The following is a 16,165-nucleotide window of genomic DNA, read 5'->3' on the forward strand; positions in this document are numbered from 1 at the left end:
CGCCTCCAACCAACAGTTGCCGTAATTATGAAAACAAAACTCGCTCTCACTCGGTTATCGACTTCTCTTCAACCATGTTTTCTCACGTGGGTTGAAGCCTAGCTTTCTGGGATAGAAAATAGATCTAGCGGCTTATTAGACTTTGGGTGACATAAATGGACATATTAAGCTAGGAATAGATCAAAACCTGTACTGCATTAGTGTACCCATATATGTACATATATATGTATCTCATCGGTGTATGCATACGCATACAGAAAGAAAATTTCCTTTCTGATATATATATATAATGTCAGGCCTATCCCATCCATAGGTACATAAAGATAGAGCATAGAGCACAGTCGTATACACAGGTCTGGAAGTTCCTGTTGGCACAGTAGGATTCTTAATGTAAAGAGTTATCGTGTAGTCGAGAGTTGTTTTAAAAATCAGCCACCACAGAACGCTGCGATCGAGAAGTTAGGATTTTGTATTTAGCACCATCGTTCAATGAAAGCATTGAAAGTAACGAATCTAAACCAAACCATTAAGCTTACTCAATAACTAAACTAAACTGTTTTTCATAATTTTTCATCATTTACTCAATATAAATACATATACAGTATTTCATTTGGTACAGAAAAATGTTGTTTGAATGAAAATATAACAAAATTACAACTTGTAAATCAAATATGTACACATACACTTAATACTTTTACATTTGATGCATTTATTGGAAAGTAAATCTGTTTTTGGCTGTTTTAAATTCATTAAAAAATTATATAATTATTAACATTATCTATAATATATATAAATAATATCGTATCCAAAATATTATTCATGATTGAAACATTTCAATGTTATTAAATTTTGTATTGAAAATGCAAAGTTATAGTATAATTTTAGAGTTTGCAGAAGTTTTTAATAATAAAAAAAAATTTATGTTATATAACATTTATGGTACATTAGTTACATACAAAATAATAATATAACCATAATAATTATATATCTAAGACAAAATTATTTTCCTTTCATCCTTCCTGCTACTCGGTTCACCGCGAGTCGAGTACGCGATCATTAAGAAGAGACTAAAGAAAACAGGGACAACCGGGTTCGGGTTATTCTTACACGATGGAATTATACAACGAATCCTAACTTTTCGATTGAAGCACTTTACTGCGAACAAATTGACCAACATCATCCGATCACTAAGAACCTTATACTCCAACTACGGGAGTTTTCAGACCTGCATGCGACCGTGTAGTATCACCGTGATAACCCTCAAAATAAAGAATTCGAAAAAGCATTATATATTGCGTCTATTCCTATACCCCATCTGTAACTCTGATGCCGCTTGTTCGTCGATGTTACAGTGTTACACTGACATATTTACTGTACGAATGTGCATACACATCATTAGACAAACACATAAGTGGCCTCTATGCAGTGTTCTTTTTCTGTTCCTATATCGTTTTATCAGCTCACTCGTGCAGTCAGTGTTTATATCTCTATGATCCTATCCTATATTTATTTAGTCAATAGCCCCGTCCTTAATAATTTAAAGCAATGTACTTAGGATTAGTCAATAAACCAAAAGTCATTCCCGATGATTCGGCATAGAAGAGTTAGCATAGAAGAGCATAGAAGTACTACAAAAAACATTTGCATAGTTCAATTTTCGTAAATTATCCTTTGTCTTTCTTAAAAATAAAGTGACAAAAAATATTCTGGCCCATGGGGGGATCGAACCCACGACCTTCGCGTTATTAGCACGACGCTCTAACCATCTGAGCTAATGGGCCCCGATGTGCAGTAGGATGTGCTATAATGAACAAATGTAGTAGCGAATAATTTTTATAACAAATTAAAATACTATAGCGTATAAAGATACTACAACGAACACAGAGAAATATCAACCGCTCCGCCGATTTTCTCACTCCGTCTTTCTTGCAATGATAAAGAGTAAACATTAACTGATGATACGAATCTGTGCTTATCTCTCTTTCTGTCGTTTAATTGTAAACAGCCTAAAAACTCGTGAATAGCACACATATAAACAACCGTGACCCAGGATGAACAAGTATCGTATCAGTCAATGAACCATATTTGTTCACGAAAAGATAGGAGTTAAAGACGGCTGGGCTAGCATCAATCATTATTTTATGATACCTACTAAATAAATAAATTTTATGTTATCTTTACCACTTACTTTGTAGTTCATATTACATTTTTCCAGTGTTTAAACCGTTGTACAAGTGATAACTTTGCTTTTAATTATAGGCCTAAATGCATTACTCCTAAATACATATGTTTCAATGTACGCCACAGCGAATAGATGCTATAGCCTCTATACAGATACAGAGCTGCTCCTCACCTGCGCTATAACAAACGTGATTCGAGAACCAATTCCATTCGTTCTAACATACCTTGGTGTACTCTAGAGATGTACCGACTAGCGGTCGACTATCCGGCCACTTTTATAGTCGGTGATTAGTCGGCAACTAATAGGCGAAAGACGTCGAATGATCGGCATTCAATTTTTATGTATTCATAACTTGATGAAGCATAGAAATAAAAATAGAATGTCCTTTCTTTGCTACCATTAGTATAATTTTAATATTTTTTAATATATAGTAACACAGTATACTTACTTATAGGTACATACTTGAATGTAATATAATTATTACATTATAAAATATAACAAGTAATAATTAGTATTTATTGAAATAAATTATATAAGTACCAATTAATTAAGAACTGGTTATTATTTTCTTAATTTTATCGTAATAAAAAATTTTAAAGTTTTAAAACTTTAAAACGAAGGAACAAAACGTAATAAAATAAATATAAGAAACAATGATAAAAATTTTCTCTTTGCGTTCGTGATATTAAACAATTATAAATTTGATGTATTTTGTAGCAGTGTTTAAAATGAAATGAAAGCCGATTAATGGATTAGTCCACCAAAGCCCTAGTTGGTACATCTTTACTGTATGTGCACGTGCATCATCTTTTTATAAATATTTAAACTTTATTTGAAAAAATAGTAAAATTGTAATGACATATATGTTGATAATATTTCTCTATGAAGATATTTTACCATGTTTCACCATGTTTATCATAGTTCTTACACTTAATCGTAATAAAGTTCACTGATAATGCATATCAACTATATCGTGTATAAGAAAAGTGAACAAAAAAAAACAAACGCAAAATAAACAATATCGACAATTACTGTTTATTTTTCAATTCTTTTCAGACAGCCTTTGCGACTTTTTATGAGACATATTGTTGACATCTACAACAGCGAATATTACGATCGCATCTTTTTCCACACTGAGATCATTGTGCTTTGGTAAAACTTATCAGGTGTCACGTAAAGTTGGTACTTGGATGATAACAAGAAGGCTGAGTCGTAACCCAACTACTAATTTTTCTTTATAAAACTTTATTATAAGATTTACCATTTACAAGAGAAACACTGAACCGGAGAAAAAGGGTTGTATGAGTACAGCAACTAGAAGAAGAAGAAGAACTGCCCGAGCTGGGTGAAGTCTCGGTTTATATACGTTTTGGTTTTAGGATGTTGAGGGGCTAGGTGTAGGTTATAATATAGAAAAGTGTCCGAAGGTCGAGGGTTCATATCCTATCTCTGATGTGGACTGAGATGCGTCACAGCCTTAGTGTATGCTATGATGATAAGGTGGTGATGTGTCCAAAAGTATCCGAAGGTCGGGGGTCGATGTATTATCACTGATGTAGGTTGAGATGTGATTAATGTCACACAGGCATGGGTCATCGTGACGACGACACCTTTCCCTGCCAGTATTTTGATGATCTCAAGTAAGCATCCTTAGTGCCACAACATATACTACTAAAAATGATGAAAATAAAACTAATTAAAGAAGAAATCTCATGCACATGATCTCGAGTAATTCATTTTCTCGAACTGATCGTTTGGAAAAAGATGTGTTGCTACACGAACGACACGTATTTCTATACATCTCATTACATCCATTACTAAAACAGTTCTCTCGAATCTACAACGGAAGCGATTCTTGTAGCGTTTTCTCTCTATATCTTTTTTCTCCAATAACTTTTATCCACTGAGCGATCATAAACGTAGGAATCAAGATATTCTTTCCTATCAATGATATGTACATTTAAACGAAACATACGTTTCGAACATTTCTATACGAAAGATATAAACATCGAAAATTATTTATATCGTATGTCGGAAATATAAAATTACTTAATTTAGTGCTTACTTTATTATTTTAATGCTCTATTCCTGGCATGTAATACTATTCTAACATGTAACCTTATTACACAACTATTTCAATATAATGACGCATCACCGGACCGTATTCTACACACGACTACCCACGTTACCAACTGATATTGTGTCCGATATTTGAGATTATCCTATAGCCAATCACGAGAGCCAGTCCACAGCGATGCAAAGATTCCCGATGTTATTGATAGGAAAGCACTGTACCCAGGCAGTTTAGCTTAGTTAACATTTGAACGGCGCACGAGTGCATCGTTGAATGCTCTTCTAAAGGAACTCGTACATTTCCTTCGTGAGAAGTTCACTCTTTCAATTAGCCGGGCTTTACTTTAACTTGCTTTTTACTTTTAACTTATTTTTAACCTTAACATTGTTTGCTATTATCGTTGGTAAGTAATTCTTCGACATTTCGTCGTGTCTATTCGTGTGTTGTTTCTTATATCGTGTTAAACCGAATTCTTATTCATTCATCATTTTTTATTTTTACGACAAATTAATTTAATCTTTAGGAAGATTATCAAAACTCTGTGTATATTACGTTTATTTATAAAAAACAAAAGGATATTACGTTGTTAAAAATTCTGTTGGTTGTTCTCCACCGATTAACGAAACTCCTATTTTTAGTCTGAATTTTAAATAAAAGTTTGTAAATTTCATATGTCAAATTTCGTATTATTTGAAATTATTTTTAAACCATCATCATCTTAGGAGCATCTATCTCCAATGTATTAAGTCTAATGTATTAAGCTCGTTAAGACCATCATGGTTTCCAGGAAAGAATCGTTTCGTTGTTAATATATTGAACAAAATTATCACAAGTTAATAATCTTTCTGCTATTAATTCTTATGCTTATTCTTTCTGTTATTAATCACTGTAATTACTATAATTTTATATTGTCACTCATTTTTTTATTCCAATTGATTTGTATCGAGTAATTATTCCCAAACCCAAGGCAAACCAAATCCATTGAACAATAAAACTTACTATAGTAACCATACAGATATAACTGGATGCAATATGAAAACAGGACGAGAACGCTGCATAGATGCATCTTCTGTTCTTGTTTAATCTAGTATGAGCATTAATGTCGTTTGTTGATCAGTCTTACACTTACAAATTTACTGCGCGAATACGTATGCGTTATTATAAAAGAACGCAAGAAGTTTCTATACAGCGATCTCTTTCCTGTTCTCGTATCGTATCCATTTACACGGTAACATATGACTCCCGCACTCTATCTTTATATCTCTATGATAACAATACAAGGCGCTCTAAAATGCTTTTGTTGCAAACGAGCGACTCCTGCCGCGCGATATTGCCGCGATCGTATATCTTTCTTTGTTTTCCCAGTTAAGAACAACAAAGGAAGACATACGATTGCAGCGATATCGAGAAGCTAGAAATCGCTTGTATACATGGAGCCTAGAACGAAAACACATAAAAAGAAATTTAATACTGAAATTTAGTAATGAATTTTTTGTTTGTTCATCCCAGATATAAATAGTTTAAGCGGATGAGTCAATGTCTGTTTTTCTATAAAGGCAGGTTCGTTTCGCATAATATCAATTTTTTGTTAAGTTTCTTACATCACCACAATCAGAGAGCAGTAAATACAGACAGCAATAAGATATGGAACGGTGAAACAAGTAACAACAGAAACAAGACAATAAAGGCAGAAAATAAATTAAATTTATGATTTATATGAGATATGTCGATCCAAATGCCAAACCGAGTACTGTTCTTACTATTCCTAAATAGCTTTCTTGATTTTTCGCTCATATTCATAATCATGGAAGAATTTAGCATTTCTAGTGATAATCTCCGCTTACTTTGACTCTTACGATTCAAAATTACCTAATTTCCAGAAGGTCAGCCGCGTATTCAGAGATCTCAAATTAGCCTCGAGGAAAATGGATACGTGTCGGTATACATACGTCCCGTATAACCACGAACCGCGCTCAGTTCACATATTATCCTTGTCTTAAATTCTTGTGTGTTACGTACTCGTACGCTACCACGATCGACAAACATTTTGGCGGAGAATTTGATTGCAAAATTTAAACTGTACAGTTCTTAATCTGATATATTGTCTTTGCTTATTAATTCATTTTTTACAGGAAATTATTTAAAGGAATTATGGTCCAGGTATGGGAGGCCGTTTTAGTTCTATTGGATACATTGTTGCTTCTGCTGAAAATGCTTTATGACATTGTCTTAGGGATATACAGATTATGTATACCAGTCGAAGAGAAAAGCGTAATCGGCGAAATTGTATTGGTATTTTACAAACTAATTATTATCCCAAATATTTACAATTTTCCAAATAATCATTTTAGATATTAATATCCGATTAATTAATATCCGACTTCTGGCGAAAATTTTCTACAATTCGTTCCTTTATAATTTGCATCGACTATATCATCTTGCCATTATACGATTATTGACGGTTGCTTAATGTTATATAAATAATTTGAATAGCACTTGTCGAGCAAGTATCTTGTATAGATTACAGGTACTGGACATGGTATTGGTAAAGAATTAGCATTAAGATATGCATCATTAGGAGCAATTGTTGTCTGTTTGGATGTAAATGAAGAAGGAAACAACGAAACAGTAAATGAAATAAACCAAAACAACACATTAAAAGCTTACGGTTACAAGTATGTAGAAATCTTATGACATAGTTTCCGATATAAAATTCGTATTTTTTTATAATCCATAGATGCGACGTATCGAACAGAGAAGAAGTGCTTGAAGTAGCTAAAAAAATAAAAGAGGAAGTAGGAGATGTGACAATTTTAATTAACAATGCTGGTATAATGCCTTGTTTAACTTTAATGAATCATACACCCGAGCAAATTAAGCGAATATTCGATATCAATGTGCTAGCACATTTTTGGGTAATTTATTTTACACTTTTTTTTATAAAAAGGTTCCTCCCCTATTGCACTCGTGAATTAAATAATTTGTCTGCATAGATTTTCCAAGCTTTCTTACCTAGCATGATTCAAAGAAATTACGGTCATATTGTTGCTCTTTCATCGATAGCTGGTATTTTCGGCCAATGCAATGTAGTTCCTTACTGCGCTTCAAAGTTTGCAGTAAGAGGTAAAACTGATGTCCATATTACTACTTTTATTTAAATATTTTACGTTACTACTTTCTTTTGATGATGATTTTCCAGGGTTGATGGAAGCATTGTACGAAGAGTTACGATCGATGAATAAGGAAAAGCCACTAAATATAAAATTCACAACAGTTTATCCGTATATGGTCAATACAGGACTTTGCAAAAACCCATATTACAGGTAAAATATTTTGTATAACGTTAGTTCAAGTGATAGATAATGCAAAATTATTAGTAAATATTTATTATATAATTGGACAAATTTTTTTTATATTTTATATTTTTTATATTTTATAGCATCATTGAGTAATATTGTTCATATATATTTACATGTAAATTTGATAATTGGCTTAGAGGCATAGGAAGTCATGTAATAAAATGAATACATTGTTCACGAAATGTGAAGAAATAATTGTCATCTAAATTATATCATATACATAACAAAGAATACTTATATAACTTATTCTAATTAGGTTCAAAAACCTAATGTCTTTGGTTTCAACAAAACGGGCAGTTGATGTAATAGTTAAAGCGCAACGGCAAAACACCAAAGAGATTTCTATTCCCGCATATTGGCGTTATGTTAACATTATTTTGAGGTGTGTAATTATACATACATACATATGATTTGTAATATATATATATATATATATAATATATATATTTTACAAATTTCTCATCATTTGATAACATTTCTCCCAATTTTAGGTGTCTACCATTTACATGCATAGAATACGTAAAAGACTTTCTAAATGCTGGTTTAAATGCAGAATGTTAACGAATATTTAATATTTTTGTAATAGGTTATGTACGAAAATGTTTATTTTACAATACATAATAATATTTTTTGTTAATTTTAATCATAATTATCACCTTCAATTACTTCTTGTAAACTCATAAACTTTCTGTGTACCTGTAATTCCTTTATTATTAAATATAGATGTAATTTTTATTATTTATCGTTAGTAATTTGTAAAGATTTAATTATAAAGGTAATAATAACTCGTGTAATAAGTAAAATGTAAGTAAGATGTTTTTTTAATATTTACATAAGAAACATGTAATGTATGTATATATGTACTAAAAAATAATTGTTAATAAATATGTAAGCAAATAAAATAACTATGCTACAAATTATAACCAATTATGCAGTCTGTTCTATAAAATATCTATATATAATGTAACTCAATACAATGCTTCACAAATTAACTTTTTGATGCATCCTTAAAAATTTTATCTAACTTATTATATCCTCTCAAACCAACTTTAGCACCAGCTACTTGGCAAGCAAAAGTTACAGCTGCTTGCAGGACATTTTGTGTAATAAATTCTGTATGGCTACATTCTAAGCTTTCAATATTATAATTCATTTTAATATTACGTTTGATTTTTACATCTTTCTGTAAGGCACTATTCGTTTTGCATGATTCTAACTTTTTTTTTCTAATGAATTCCAGTTTTGCTTTATTTAAATAATGTAACACAGCAGCATTAAAGGTGTCTCCAGCACCTAAGGTATCCACAACCTTCTGTGGTGGAAATGCAGGAGATTGTACTGTAATATTATCTGGAGTTCTTGCCATAGCGCCTCTATCAGCCCAAGCACATATAAGAGTTGCCCTAGAAAAAAAAGGAATTTCATAATACATCAATTTTTCATCCATAAATTCAAAGTATTTTTTTATATGGATTCATACCCAGATTTAGCATCTCCGCTAATATCCTTCAATGTTTCACTCATATTATCATGTCCTCTACTTTGGGCAAAATCTTTAGAGATAAATGCTACATCGACATAAGGTAGTAAATCTAATAATTCTTGTTTTGGAGTTTCTAATTCTACACTAACAGTAATTGGCACTTGACTAGAAGCGATTTCTTTACTATTGCTATCTTCACTATAATTCAACATGTTATTATAATTTTCCACACACTGCATCATAGATAGTACTTCATTTAAGTTTCTACCTTCAAAATGAATCCAACTGTAATCTTCTAAATGTAGTTGCTCAAAATTCTTCAATGTTAGCTCTGGCAGATTTGGATTATGATGTAAAATTGTACGAGACCCTGAGCTTAAACTTAGCATAACAGTAGATATTGGACACCCAATACCTTCTACCATAGGACAATGAGAAAAGTCGATATTGTAACTCCGCATATCATTTTGCAAAAAACTTAAATGTTCTTCAGCACTTAAAGTACCAAAAAATTCACACGGGCTCCCTAATTGAGAAAGCACCGTACAAGTATTAGATGCATTACCTCCTCTTTGCCATCGACATTCTACAGATCTGTAAATCACATTAGAACAATAAATTCTAGTCTCAGTAGCATAACAAGTATTAAAAATATATTTTTATTCATTATAAAGATCGTACAAAGTTATTATATATATATATATATATATATACATATCAGTTAAAAATGATAATTATACGTTGTTTATATCTTTGTCAATATCAGCTGATCGACGTAAGCAATGAACGAATAACACTGCGCAATCGCGTATAGAAATATCTGTTACCTTTGATCAGAATCTTCTGCGGGATATTGTTTGCACGTTTGTACAATATCCAAACAAGTTAATCCAATACAAAGAATTTTCTGCTGGTTTGACTCCACTGTAGAAGACGTACCAACAATTTTTTCATAAAAACTTGAAATCATGTCACTTAATAGTGTGAATGCACAACGTTACTTTACGTTTCCTTACTCGGCGGATGATAGATTAACTTTGAGCGATTAGCATACGTACAAACAGTATTTATGATTCAATAACGAGCTATATCTTTCGCTTAATCCAAACAATTTTTCCACTAATATTTGTGGAATTAGACGAAGTATATATGTACTGATTAAATCTACTTGACCTTTGCTACTGCAAGCGAATATATTGATAACTTTTAAACCTATTTATTTTTATGCTAAAAGTGATACCAGACTTTACGAGTTATGGGACAAATTAAAAATGTTAAATGTTTAAGATTTTGTTTAGACAATCCATCTAAAAGTTTCCCTTATTATACGTGTATATATGAAAATACAATTTATGTGAAATGAAATAATGACTTTATTATACAATATTTTCTTTGTTAATCCTACATATAAAATTACGCTTTTAAAAATATACATTAAATTAATACATTGTACTTAAAATTTAATGTGCAAGATATATTATCTATTGTACCTAGTAGAAAAATTAATAAAGAACATAATAAAACCTTAAAATTCCCGCTTCGTTAACATGAGACGATTATAGCGCTGAGCGGTCAAGGAAAAATGCCAAGATGGCAACGCAAACGATTTCGTTCAATATTAGGACAGCTTTTATTGTTCATTAACTAAAATTTAAACATAATATTCGAAAAAATTATTTAAAAAAAAATATAGATTCTTTGCTGAAATTATTAGACACTATCTGTCTTAAGTGGGGGGAAATCTACAAAAGAAACGCATATAAACTAACATATCGAAACTTGGGACAATTATTTTCCAACAGCTCATTTTTTTAATAATCATTGCTTGTATTTAGCGTTTTATGATTTATTATTAAATATAATGGATCCTCGAATACATAGAAGAACAGAGCCGGAAAAAGGACCAGGCGATTTGGTCAGTGTATTAACCTCTCAAATTATCGTTTCCCAGATACATTTTATGATACAAAATAAGCATTTACAGTATATACATATGCGTGTATATTTATGACGGTGACTAAACAATTAATTATGACGATTATTTAAAAGAAATTTCAATTAGAAGAATCCGAAAAATTCCTAGTTATAAAATTTCAATTGTCTTTACTATACGAACAAAAATCGGTATTTTGATTTAGATTATATTTTACAGATAGTTGAATGGTTAAATGAGGCTTCACTAAACCCAGGGGAAGATATAAAAGTTGCAAATTTATGTAAAGTTCAGGAAATATTAATAAACAAGGAGCCACAATTACTTCCATTATATTTGGATGAAGCATTACAGTTTTCCTTAGATAGGAATGCAGAAGTTAGGAAAACAGTTACAGGTTTCATAGAAGAGGCTGGGTAATGATCATTAATAGAACTTATAATGTATTGCGTTGTGATATTACTTTCATCACACACATTAATAAAATAATCATACTTGATTTGCAGTGTAAAACAACCTGAGGTAATTCCACGTGTAGTTCAGGTACTTTTAAGACTAGTTTCTGATGAATCATCAGCTGTTGCTAAAAGAGCTCTTAGAGCTAGTGGCAGAATATTAAGAGCTGCATTGAAATGGATATCTAGCGCCATTACAGTTACGCCAGAAATGGAAGTTGCATGGAATCAACTTAGTGCTCTCAAAATTCAAATTATAAATATGATTGACAGTGACAATGATGGGTAAAAAGAGTCTTTAAGTTGTACATTTATATATATTTGTTAAATGTTAATTTCTCTTCTTTTTATCTATTCAGGATTAGAACACAAGCTGTGAAATTTCTTGAAGGTGTTGTTTTGATACAAACATACCCTGACCCAGATATACCAAAAAAGTCGGATGATTTTTCTTTAGAAGATATTCCATTAACATTAAAAATAGCACGCAGGCGCAAATTAGAGGAAGAAGCTAATGATGTAATGGACTTATTAATCAAATTTCATGGATCTCCACACGTTAGTAGCGTTAATTTGATGACATGCATGGGATCTTTAGCATTGATTGCTAAAACAAGACCTCAGTTTATGCCTGGTGTAATACAAGGTACGTAAAATATTCAATAATGTAATTTAATCATACTAAATTTATAAATAAAAGACATCAATATTTACAGCTTTGCAAAGGTTACAACATGATTTACCACCCACATTATCTGATTCTCAAGTAACCAGTGTTCAAAAACAATTAAAATTAACTCTATTAGGACTGATGAAGCACCCAGCTAGCATAGAATTTGCATCCACAATAGCTAAACAACTGACTCAATTGGGAGCAAAAGAACAAGAAATTCTTAAAGCTTATCCAAAACCAGAAGATATTCGACGTATGAAGAAACGACAACAAGTAAATATACAATCAGCTTTAATTGATATATATTAACGATCACTTCTACATTTGAAATATATATGATTTTCTAGGAAGCAGCAGCGTCTTCCGCTGCAAAGCGTGTTAAAATCGAAACTTCTTTAATACCAGATGAATCAGAAATTGTGGCTAGTTTAGTACCCAGCTCAAAAGTACCAGAACTGGTTGAACTTTCAGAAAGTTTTATTGCTGAAAGATTAAGTGTAGACATTGTTACAGATTTAGTAATGGATAGCATGGTAAATATATTTTTGTATAAAACTAGTTGGGATTTTTAATATTTTCATTTTTTTGTATCAAACGCATTTCATTAACAGGCATGGGTCCCAGACACAATGACAACGATTTTTCAAAGAGAATATCAGCCTTCTTCAACGACCGATATAAATATTCAACGACAAACGATTGCTAAATTACTAGCGACACAAATAAGGCAAGCTAAAACAAAGAAAAAAAAGGATGCAAAGGATGAAGATGCTGTGATGGAAGATTTAGTAAAAAATCCAACCATTAGCGTAGCGGAAGCAAAACGAGAGCGGAAACGTGAAAAAGATAGGGAAAAAGAAAAAGAAGCAAAGGCATCTCTGGAAGCACATGAAAAATCGCTTGCGAAGGCAAGAACTCGTTTAAAAGCCTTGAAATTATCTGAAGTTACAAAACCATTGTCAAAAGAAATTAAAGAAAGAATGTTACTGATGGCTGTGAATCGAATTTTACTTTCTGAGAAGACAGCTGTATTTGGTGGTGTAGCAGCCATAAGGTACATCAGTTTATGAATTATTTATTTATTTAAAAATATCCTAAAGTGAAACAACATATTTCTTGTTATTTCTCTTTAGATCAAAAATTTTAACTACTCTAGCAGCAACGTTTAATCCATATATTAAAGAAGCAGTATTACGTTATATTACTGACGATATGAGAAATCGTTTAGATTTAGCTTTAGGTTGGTTGTATGAAGAATATGCATTACTTCAGGGTTTCCAAAGACGAACTACATTATGTACAAAGCCCCAAGAAGCTCCGCATCAGGCTTACAATTTTTTATTATGTACTTTAGTATCTGCAATAGATTTAGTTCAAGGCAAAGATCGTGACACATTACTATATAGGTAAGTGATATCAATAAAGCATTTAATAGCAGAATATGTAATGTTAGCTGTATGTGAATTTTAAAAAGGCTATACTTGGAAGCTCCATTAATCACCGAAGATGCAGTTGAGGCTTTGAAAATGGTGTCTTCTGATGAAACAAGAGGACTGATGCCGTTACAATTATTAAAAGAAATGGTTATTCGTAGACCAACAAAACAATTAGTTTTCCTAAACGTATTGTTATGTCATACTGGCCACGAAAACAATACGGTAAGTTATAATTATTTAATCTTGTAATCCAAATATGATATGTACATCACTTTAGAACCCTTTCGCTCTTCATCCTCCCGAATCCCCGCCGTTCCATGGCAGTAGTTCTTAGTATATATGTGCGTGTTAAGTATCTTAATTTTCTGTTCATAAATAGATAAGGGAAGCTGCTATACAGTTAGTTTGTCAACTATATAGTCGTCCTGAATTAAGTAAACTCATAGAAGAGTATGCAGTTCTCTATTTAGGTTTCTTACGGCTACATACACCACCTGAGATCGTCTTCGGACAGGATCGAGGTAGACCGCAAGTAGAAACTCAGTGGACTGAGTCAACTACAAGAGCTTGTCTTGGATTATATCTTGCTCTGTTAAGTGAACATCAAGATTTAATTCATGAGTAAGTTCTTTTCTTAATAAATGCATATGTTAAATGCAAATTTCTATTAATACTGGTTTTCTAGATTGGCTAGAGTTTATACATCGATGGGTGCAGATGTAAAACGTATGGTTCTTCGACTAGTAGAAGGACCTGTAAGATCTTTAGGAATGGGGAGTCCACAATTATTGTCATTAGTTGAAAATTGCCCTAAAGGCGCTGAAACACTAGTTACAAGAATTATTCATATCCTTACAGAAAAATGTATATATGTTTCCACATTTAATCATATACAGTTTTTTAAGAACTATTACAATATTTAACATCTCTTTTCTTTTCAGCTGCACCGAGTGTAGAATTAGTAGCAAGAGTACGAGAACTTTATCAGACCAGAGTTTCAGATGTTCGATTCTTAATACCAGTTCTAAATGGTTTAACGAAAAAAGAAGTTATAGCTGCTCTTCCAAAACTCATAAAATTAAATCCTATTGTTGTTAAAGAGGTAAACGATATGAAATAATATTACCTAAATTTGAAATAAAATTTTGTATCATATATTACAATGATCCTCCTTTTATAGGTATTCAATAGACTGTTAGGCACTCATAATAATGAAAGTGGTGTACCTCATACATCTCCTATTACACCTGCTGAATTGTTAATAGCTTTGCATAATATAGATCCAAGCAAAGCAGAATTGAAAACAGTTATAAAAGGTATGACATATAAAATTTCTTTATTTGTTTTAAAATGATTTTTTTTCAATTATTCATTCAAATTTTATATTTATTAATACCAATTTACAGCTACGTCCCTATGTTTTGCGGAGAAACAAATATATACACAAGAAACTGTAGCTGTTGTAATGCAACATCTTATGGAGATGACCCCTCTTCCTACATTACTCATGCGTACAGTGATACAAAGTTTAGCATTATATCCTAGGTTAAGTGGATTCGTTATGAATATACTTCAACGATTAATTCTCAAACAAGTTTGGAAACAGCCAAAAGTATGGGAGGGTTTTGTAAAATGTTGTGAACGTACGCAACCACAAAGTTTTGCGGTTATTTTACAACTTCCTCCAGCACAATTGGCCGAAGCGTTAAAAATGGCGAGTAACTTACGAGCACCATTATTAGCGCATGTCGAAGCCTTTGCCGAAAATCAGGTATATTTCCTGCAATATACTTTATTGATGCCGTAATACTTATTCTATGTTTTATATTTTACTAAGAATGCAAAAAATTTAATACGGAAATGATGTGATATTTCAGAAAGCGCACATTCCGCAATCAATAATGGATGTTATTCAGGGTAAATCACCTTGCGACATACATGATGAATTTGATATTGTGAGTAAAACTGCTTGTATATAAAGAGTTGATTTTTATATTATTATAAGAAAAAATAAATATATGAACTGATCCAAATAGTTCTTCCTTGAATTTCTTGCAGGCACCACCCGGTGATTATCCGATCGAACAAAAACCAGATACTATGGAAACTGATATTTCAGAACCAGCTCCGCCTGGTTTAGACTAGCATAAACTCATTCCAGTGTTGGGATTTGAATCATCATCAACAGATTGTCCCAACTTTAATGAATTTACCTTGTAAATTACAAATTATTTTTTTATGTCCAGTCATATCTGAAATATCCAGTAATTTGAAACGCTAGATTCACGTATTTATCAAATCAAACATGAAATGTAAATATTTCTTTCTCAAAATTCATTGAAAATTCAATTACTTTTATAGGTATGACAAACTCGTATTTAGTTCTATTTTGTAAATAGAACTTTGCATATAACTGTATACATGCATTATCTTCAATACATAGTATATTTTTATTTAGATTATGATAAATGTATTTCCGATTCTACAAAACAGACTGAGTGAATTTTTCGTTACTTTCGTTTCCGTGAAAAGTCAAACAATGTTACTATTAATAGTTGCGGATTTGTATT

At 31.6% G+C, this 16,165-nt stretch overlaps 3 protein-coding genes, 1 long non-coding RNA gene and 1 other non-coding gene across 7 annotated transcripts; 2 read left to right on the forward strand and 3 right to left on the reverse strand.

Moving 5' to 3' along the window:
* Nucleotides 1-1,707: 1,707 nt before the first annotated feature.
* Nucleotides 1,708-1,781, reverse strand: TRNAI-AAU (transfer RNA isoleucine (anticodon AAU)). The gene has a single exon. It is a non-coding gene; the product is annotated as a tRNA-Ile (tRNA).
* A 1,629-nt stretch (nt 1,782-3,410) lies between these two features.
* On the reverse strand, nt 3,411-4,437 carry LOC143302577 (uncharacterized). The gene is made up of 2 exons (XR_013058178.1): nt 4,248-4,437; nt 3,411-3,853 (listed from the first exon to the last, which is right to left on the reverse strand). It is a non-coding gene; the product is annotated as an uncharacterized LOC143302577 (long non-coding RNA).
* Nucleotides 4,438-4,475: 38 nt separating this feature from the next.
* LOC117160954 (Lipid droplet subset dehydrogenase 1) lies at nt 4,476-8,258 on the forward strand. Of its 2 annotated transcripts, none has more exons than XM_076617836.1 (8): nt 4,476-4,562; nt 6,389-6,548; nt 6,777-6,931; nt 6,994-7,171; nt 7,250-7,379; nt 7,456-7,579; nt 7,872-7,997; nt 8,107-8,258. In XM_076617836.1, the coding sequence occupies exons 2-8, from the start codon at nt 6,408-6,410 to the stop codon at nt 8,174-8,176; spliced, it is 924 nt and encodes a 307-aa protein (XP_076473951.1). In that variant the 5' UTR covers nt 4,476-4,562; nt 6,389-6,407; the 3' UTR covers nt 8,177-8,258. The 2 variants fall into 2 exon arrangements, with proteins under 2 accessions (XP_076473951.1, XP_033197975.1); XM_033342084.2 differs by having other exon boundaries at nt 4,480-4,659.
* A 155-nt stretch (nt 8,259-8,413) lies between these two features.
* Nucleotides 8,414-10,280, reverse strand: LOC117160951 (ketohexokinase). 2 transcript variants are annotated; one of them, XM_033342075.2, is made up of 3 exons: nt 9,926-10,280; nt 9,096-9,692; nt 8,414-9,018 (listed from the first exon to the last, which is right to left on the reverse strand). In XM_033342075.2, exons 1-3 carry the CDS (start codon nt 10,066-10,068, stop codon nt 8,604-8,606), a joined length of 1,155 nt encoding a protein of 384 aa, XP_033197966.1. In that variant the 5' UTR covers nt 10,069-10,280; the 3' UTR covers nt 8,414-8,603. The 2 variants fall into 2 exon arrangements, with proteins under 2 accessions (XP_033197966.1, XP_076473949.1); XM_076617834.1 differs by lacking the exon at nt 9,926-10,280 and adding an exon at nt 9,780-9,896.
* Nucleotides 10,281-10,680: 400 nt separating this feature from the next.
* On the forward strand, nt 10,681-16,052 carry Sym (symplekin scaffold protein). The gene is made up of 16 exons (XM_033342073.2): nt 10,681-11,013; nt 11,251-11,447; nt 11,538-11,771; nt 11,846-12,132; nt 12,203-12,432; nt 12,507-12,692; nt 12,771-13,213; nt 13,293-13,565; nt 13,634-13,817; nt 13,975-14,216; nt 14,281-14,459; nt 14,537-14,697; nt 14,776-14,911; nt 15,002-15,366; nt 15,473-15,550; nt 15,654-16,052. The coding sequence occupies exons 1-16, from the start codon at nt 10,960-10,962 to the stop codon at nt 15,738-15,740; spliced, it is 3,336 nt and encodes a 1,111-aa protein (XP_033197964.1). The 5' UTR covers nt 10,681-10,959; the 3' UTR covers nt 15,741-16,052.
* Nucleotides 16,053-16,165: the final 113 nt, after the last annotated feature.

Source organism: Bombus vancouverensis, chromosome 4 (genome assembly GCF_051014615.1).
Source record: "Bombus vancouverensis nearcticus chromosome 4, iyBomVanc1_principal, whole genome shotgun sequence".
NCBI lineage: Eukaryota > Metazoa > Arthropoda > Insecta > Hymenoptera > Apidae > Bombus > Bombus vancouverensis.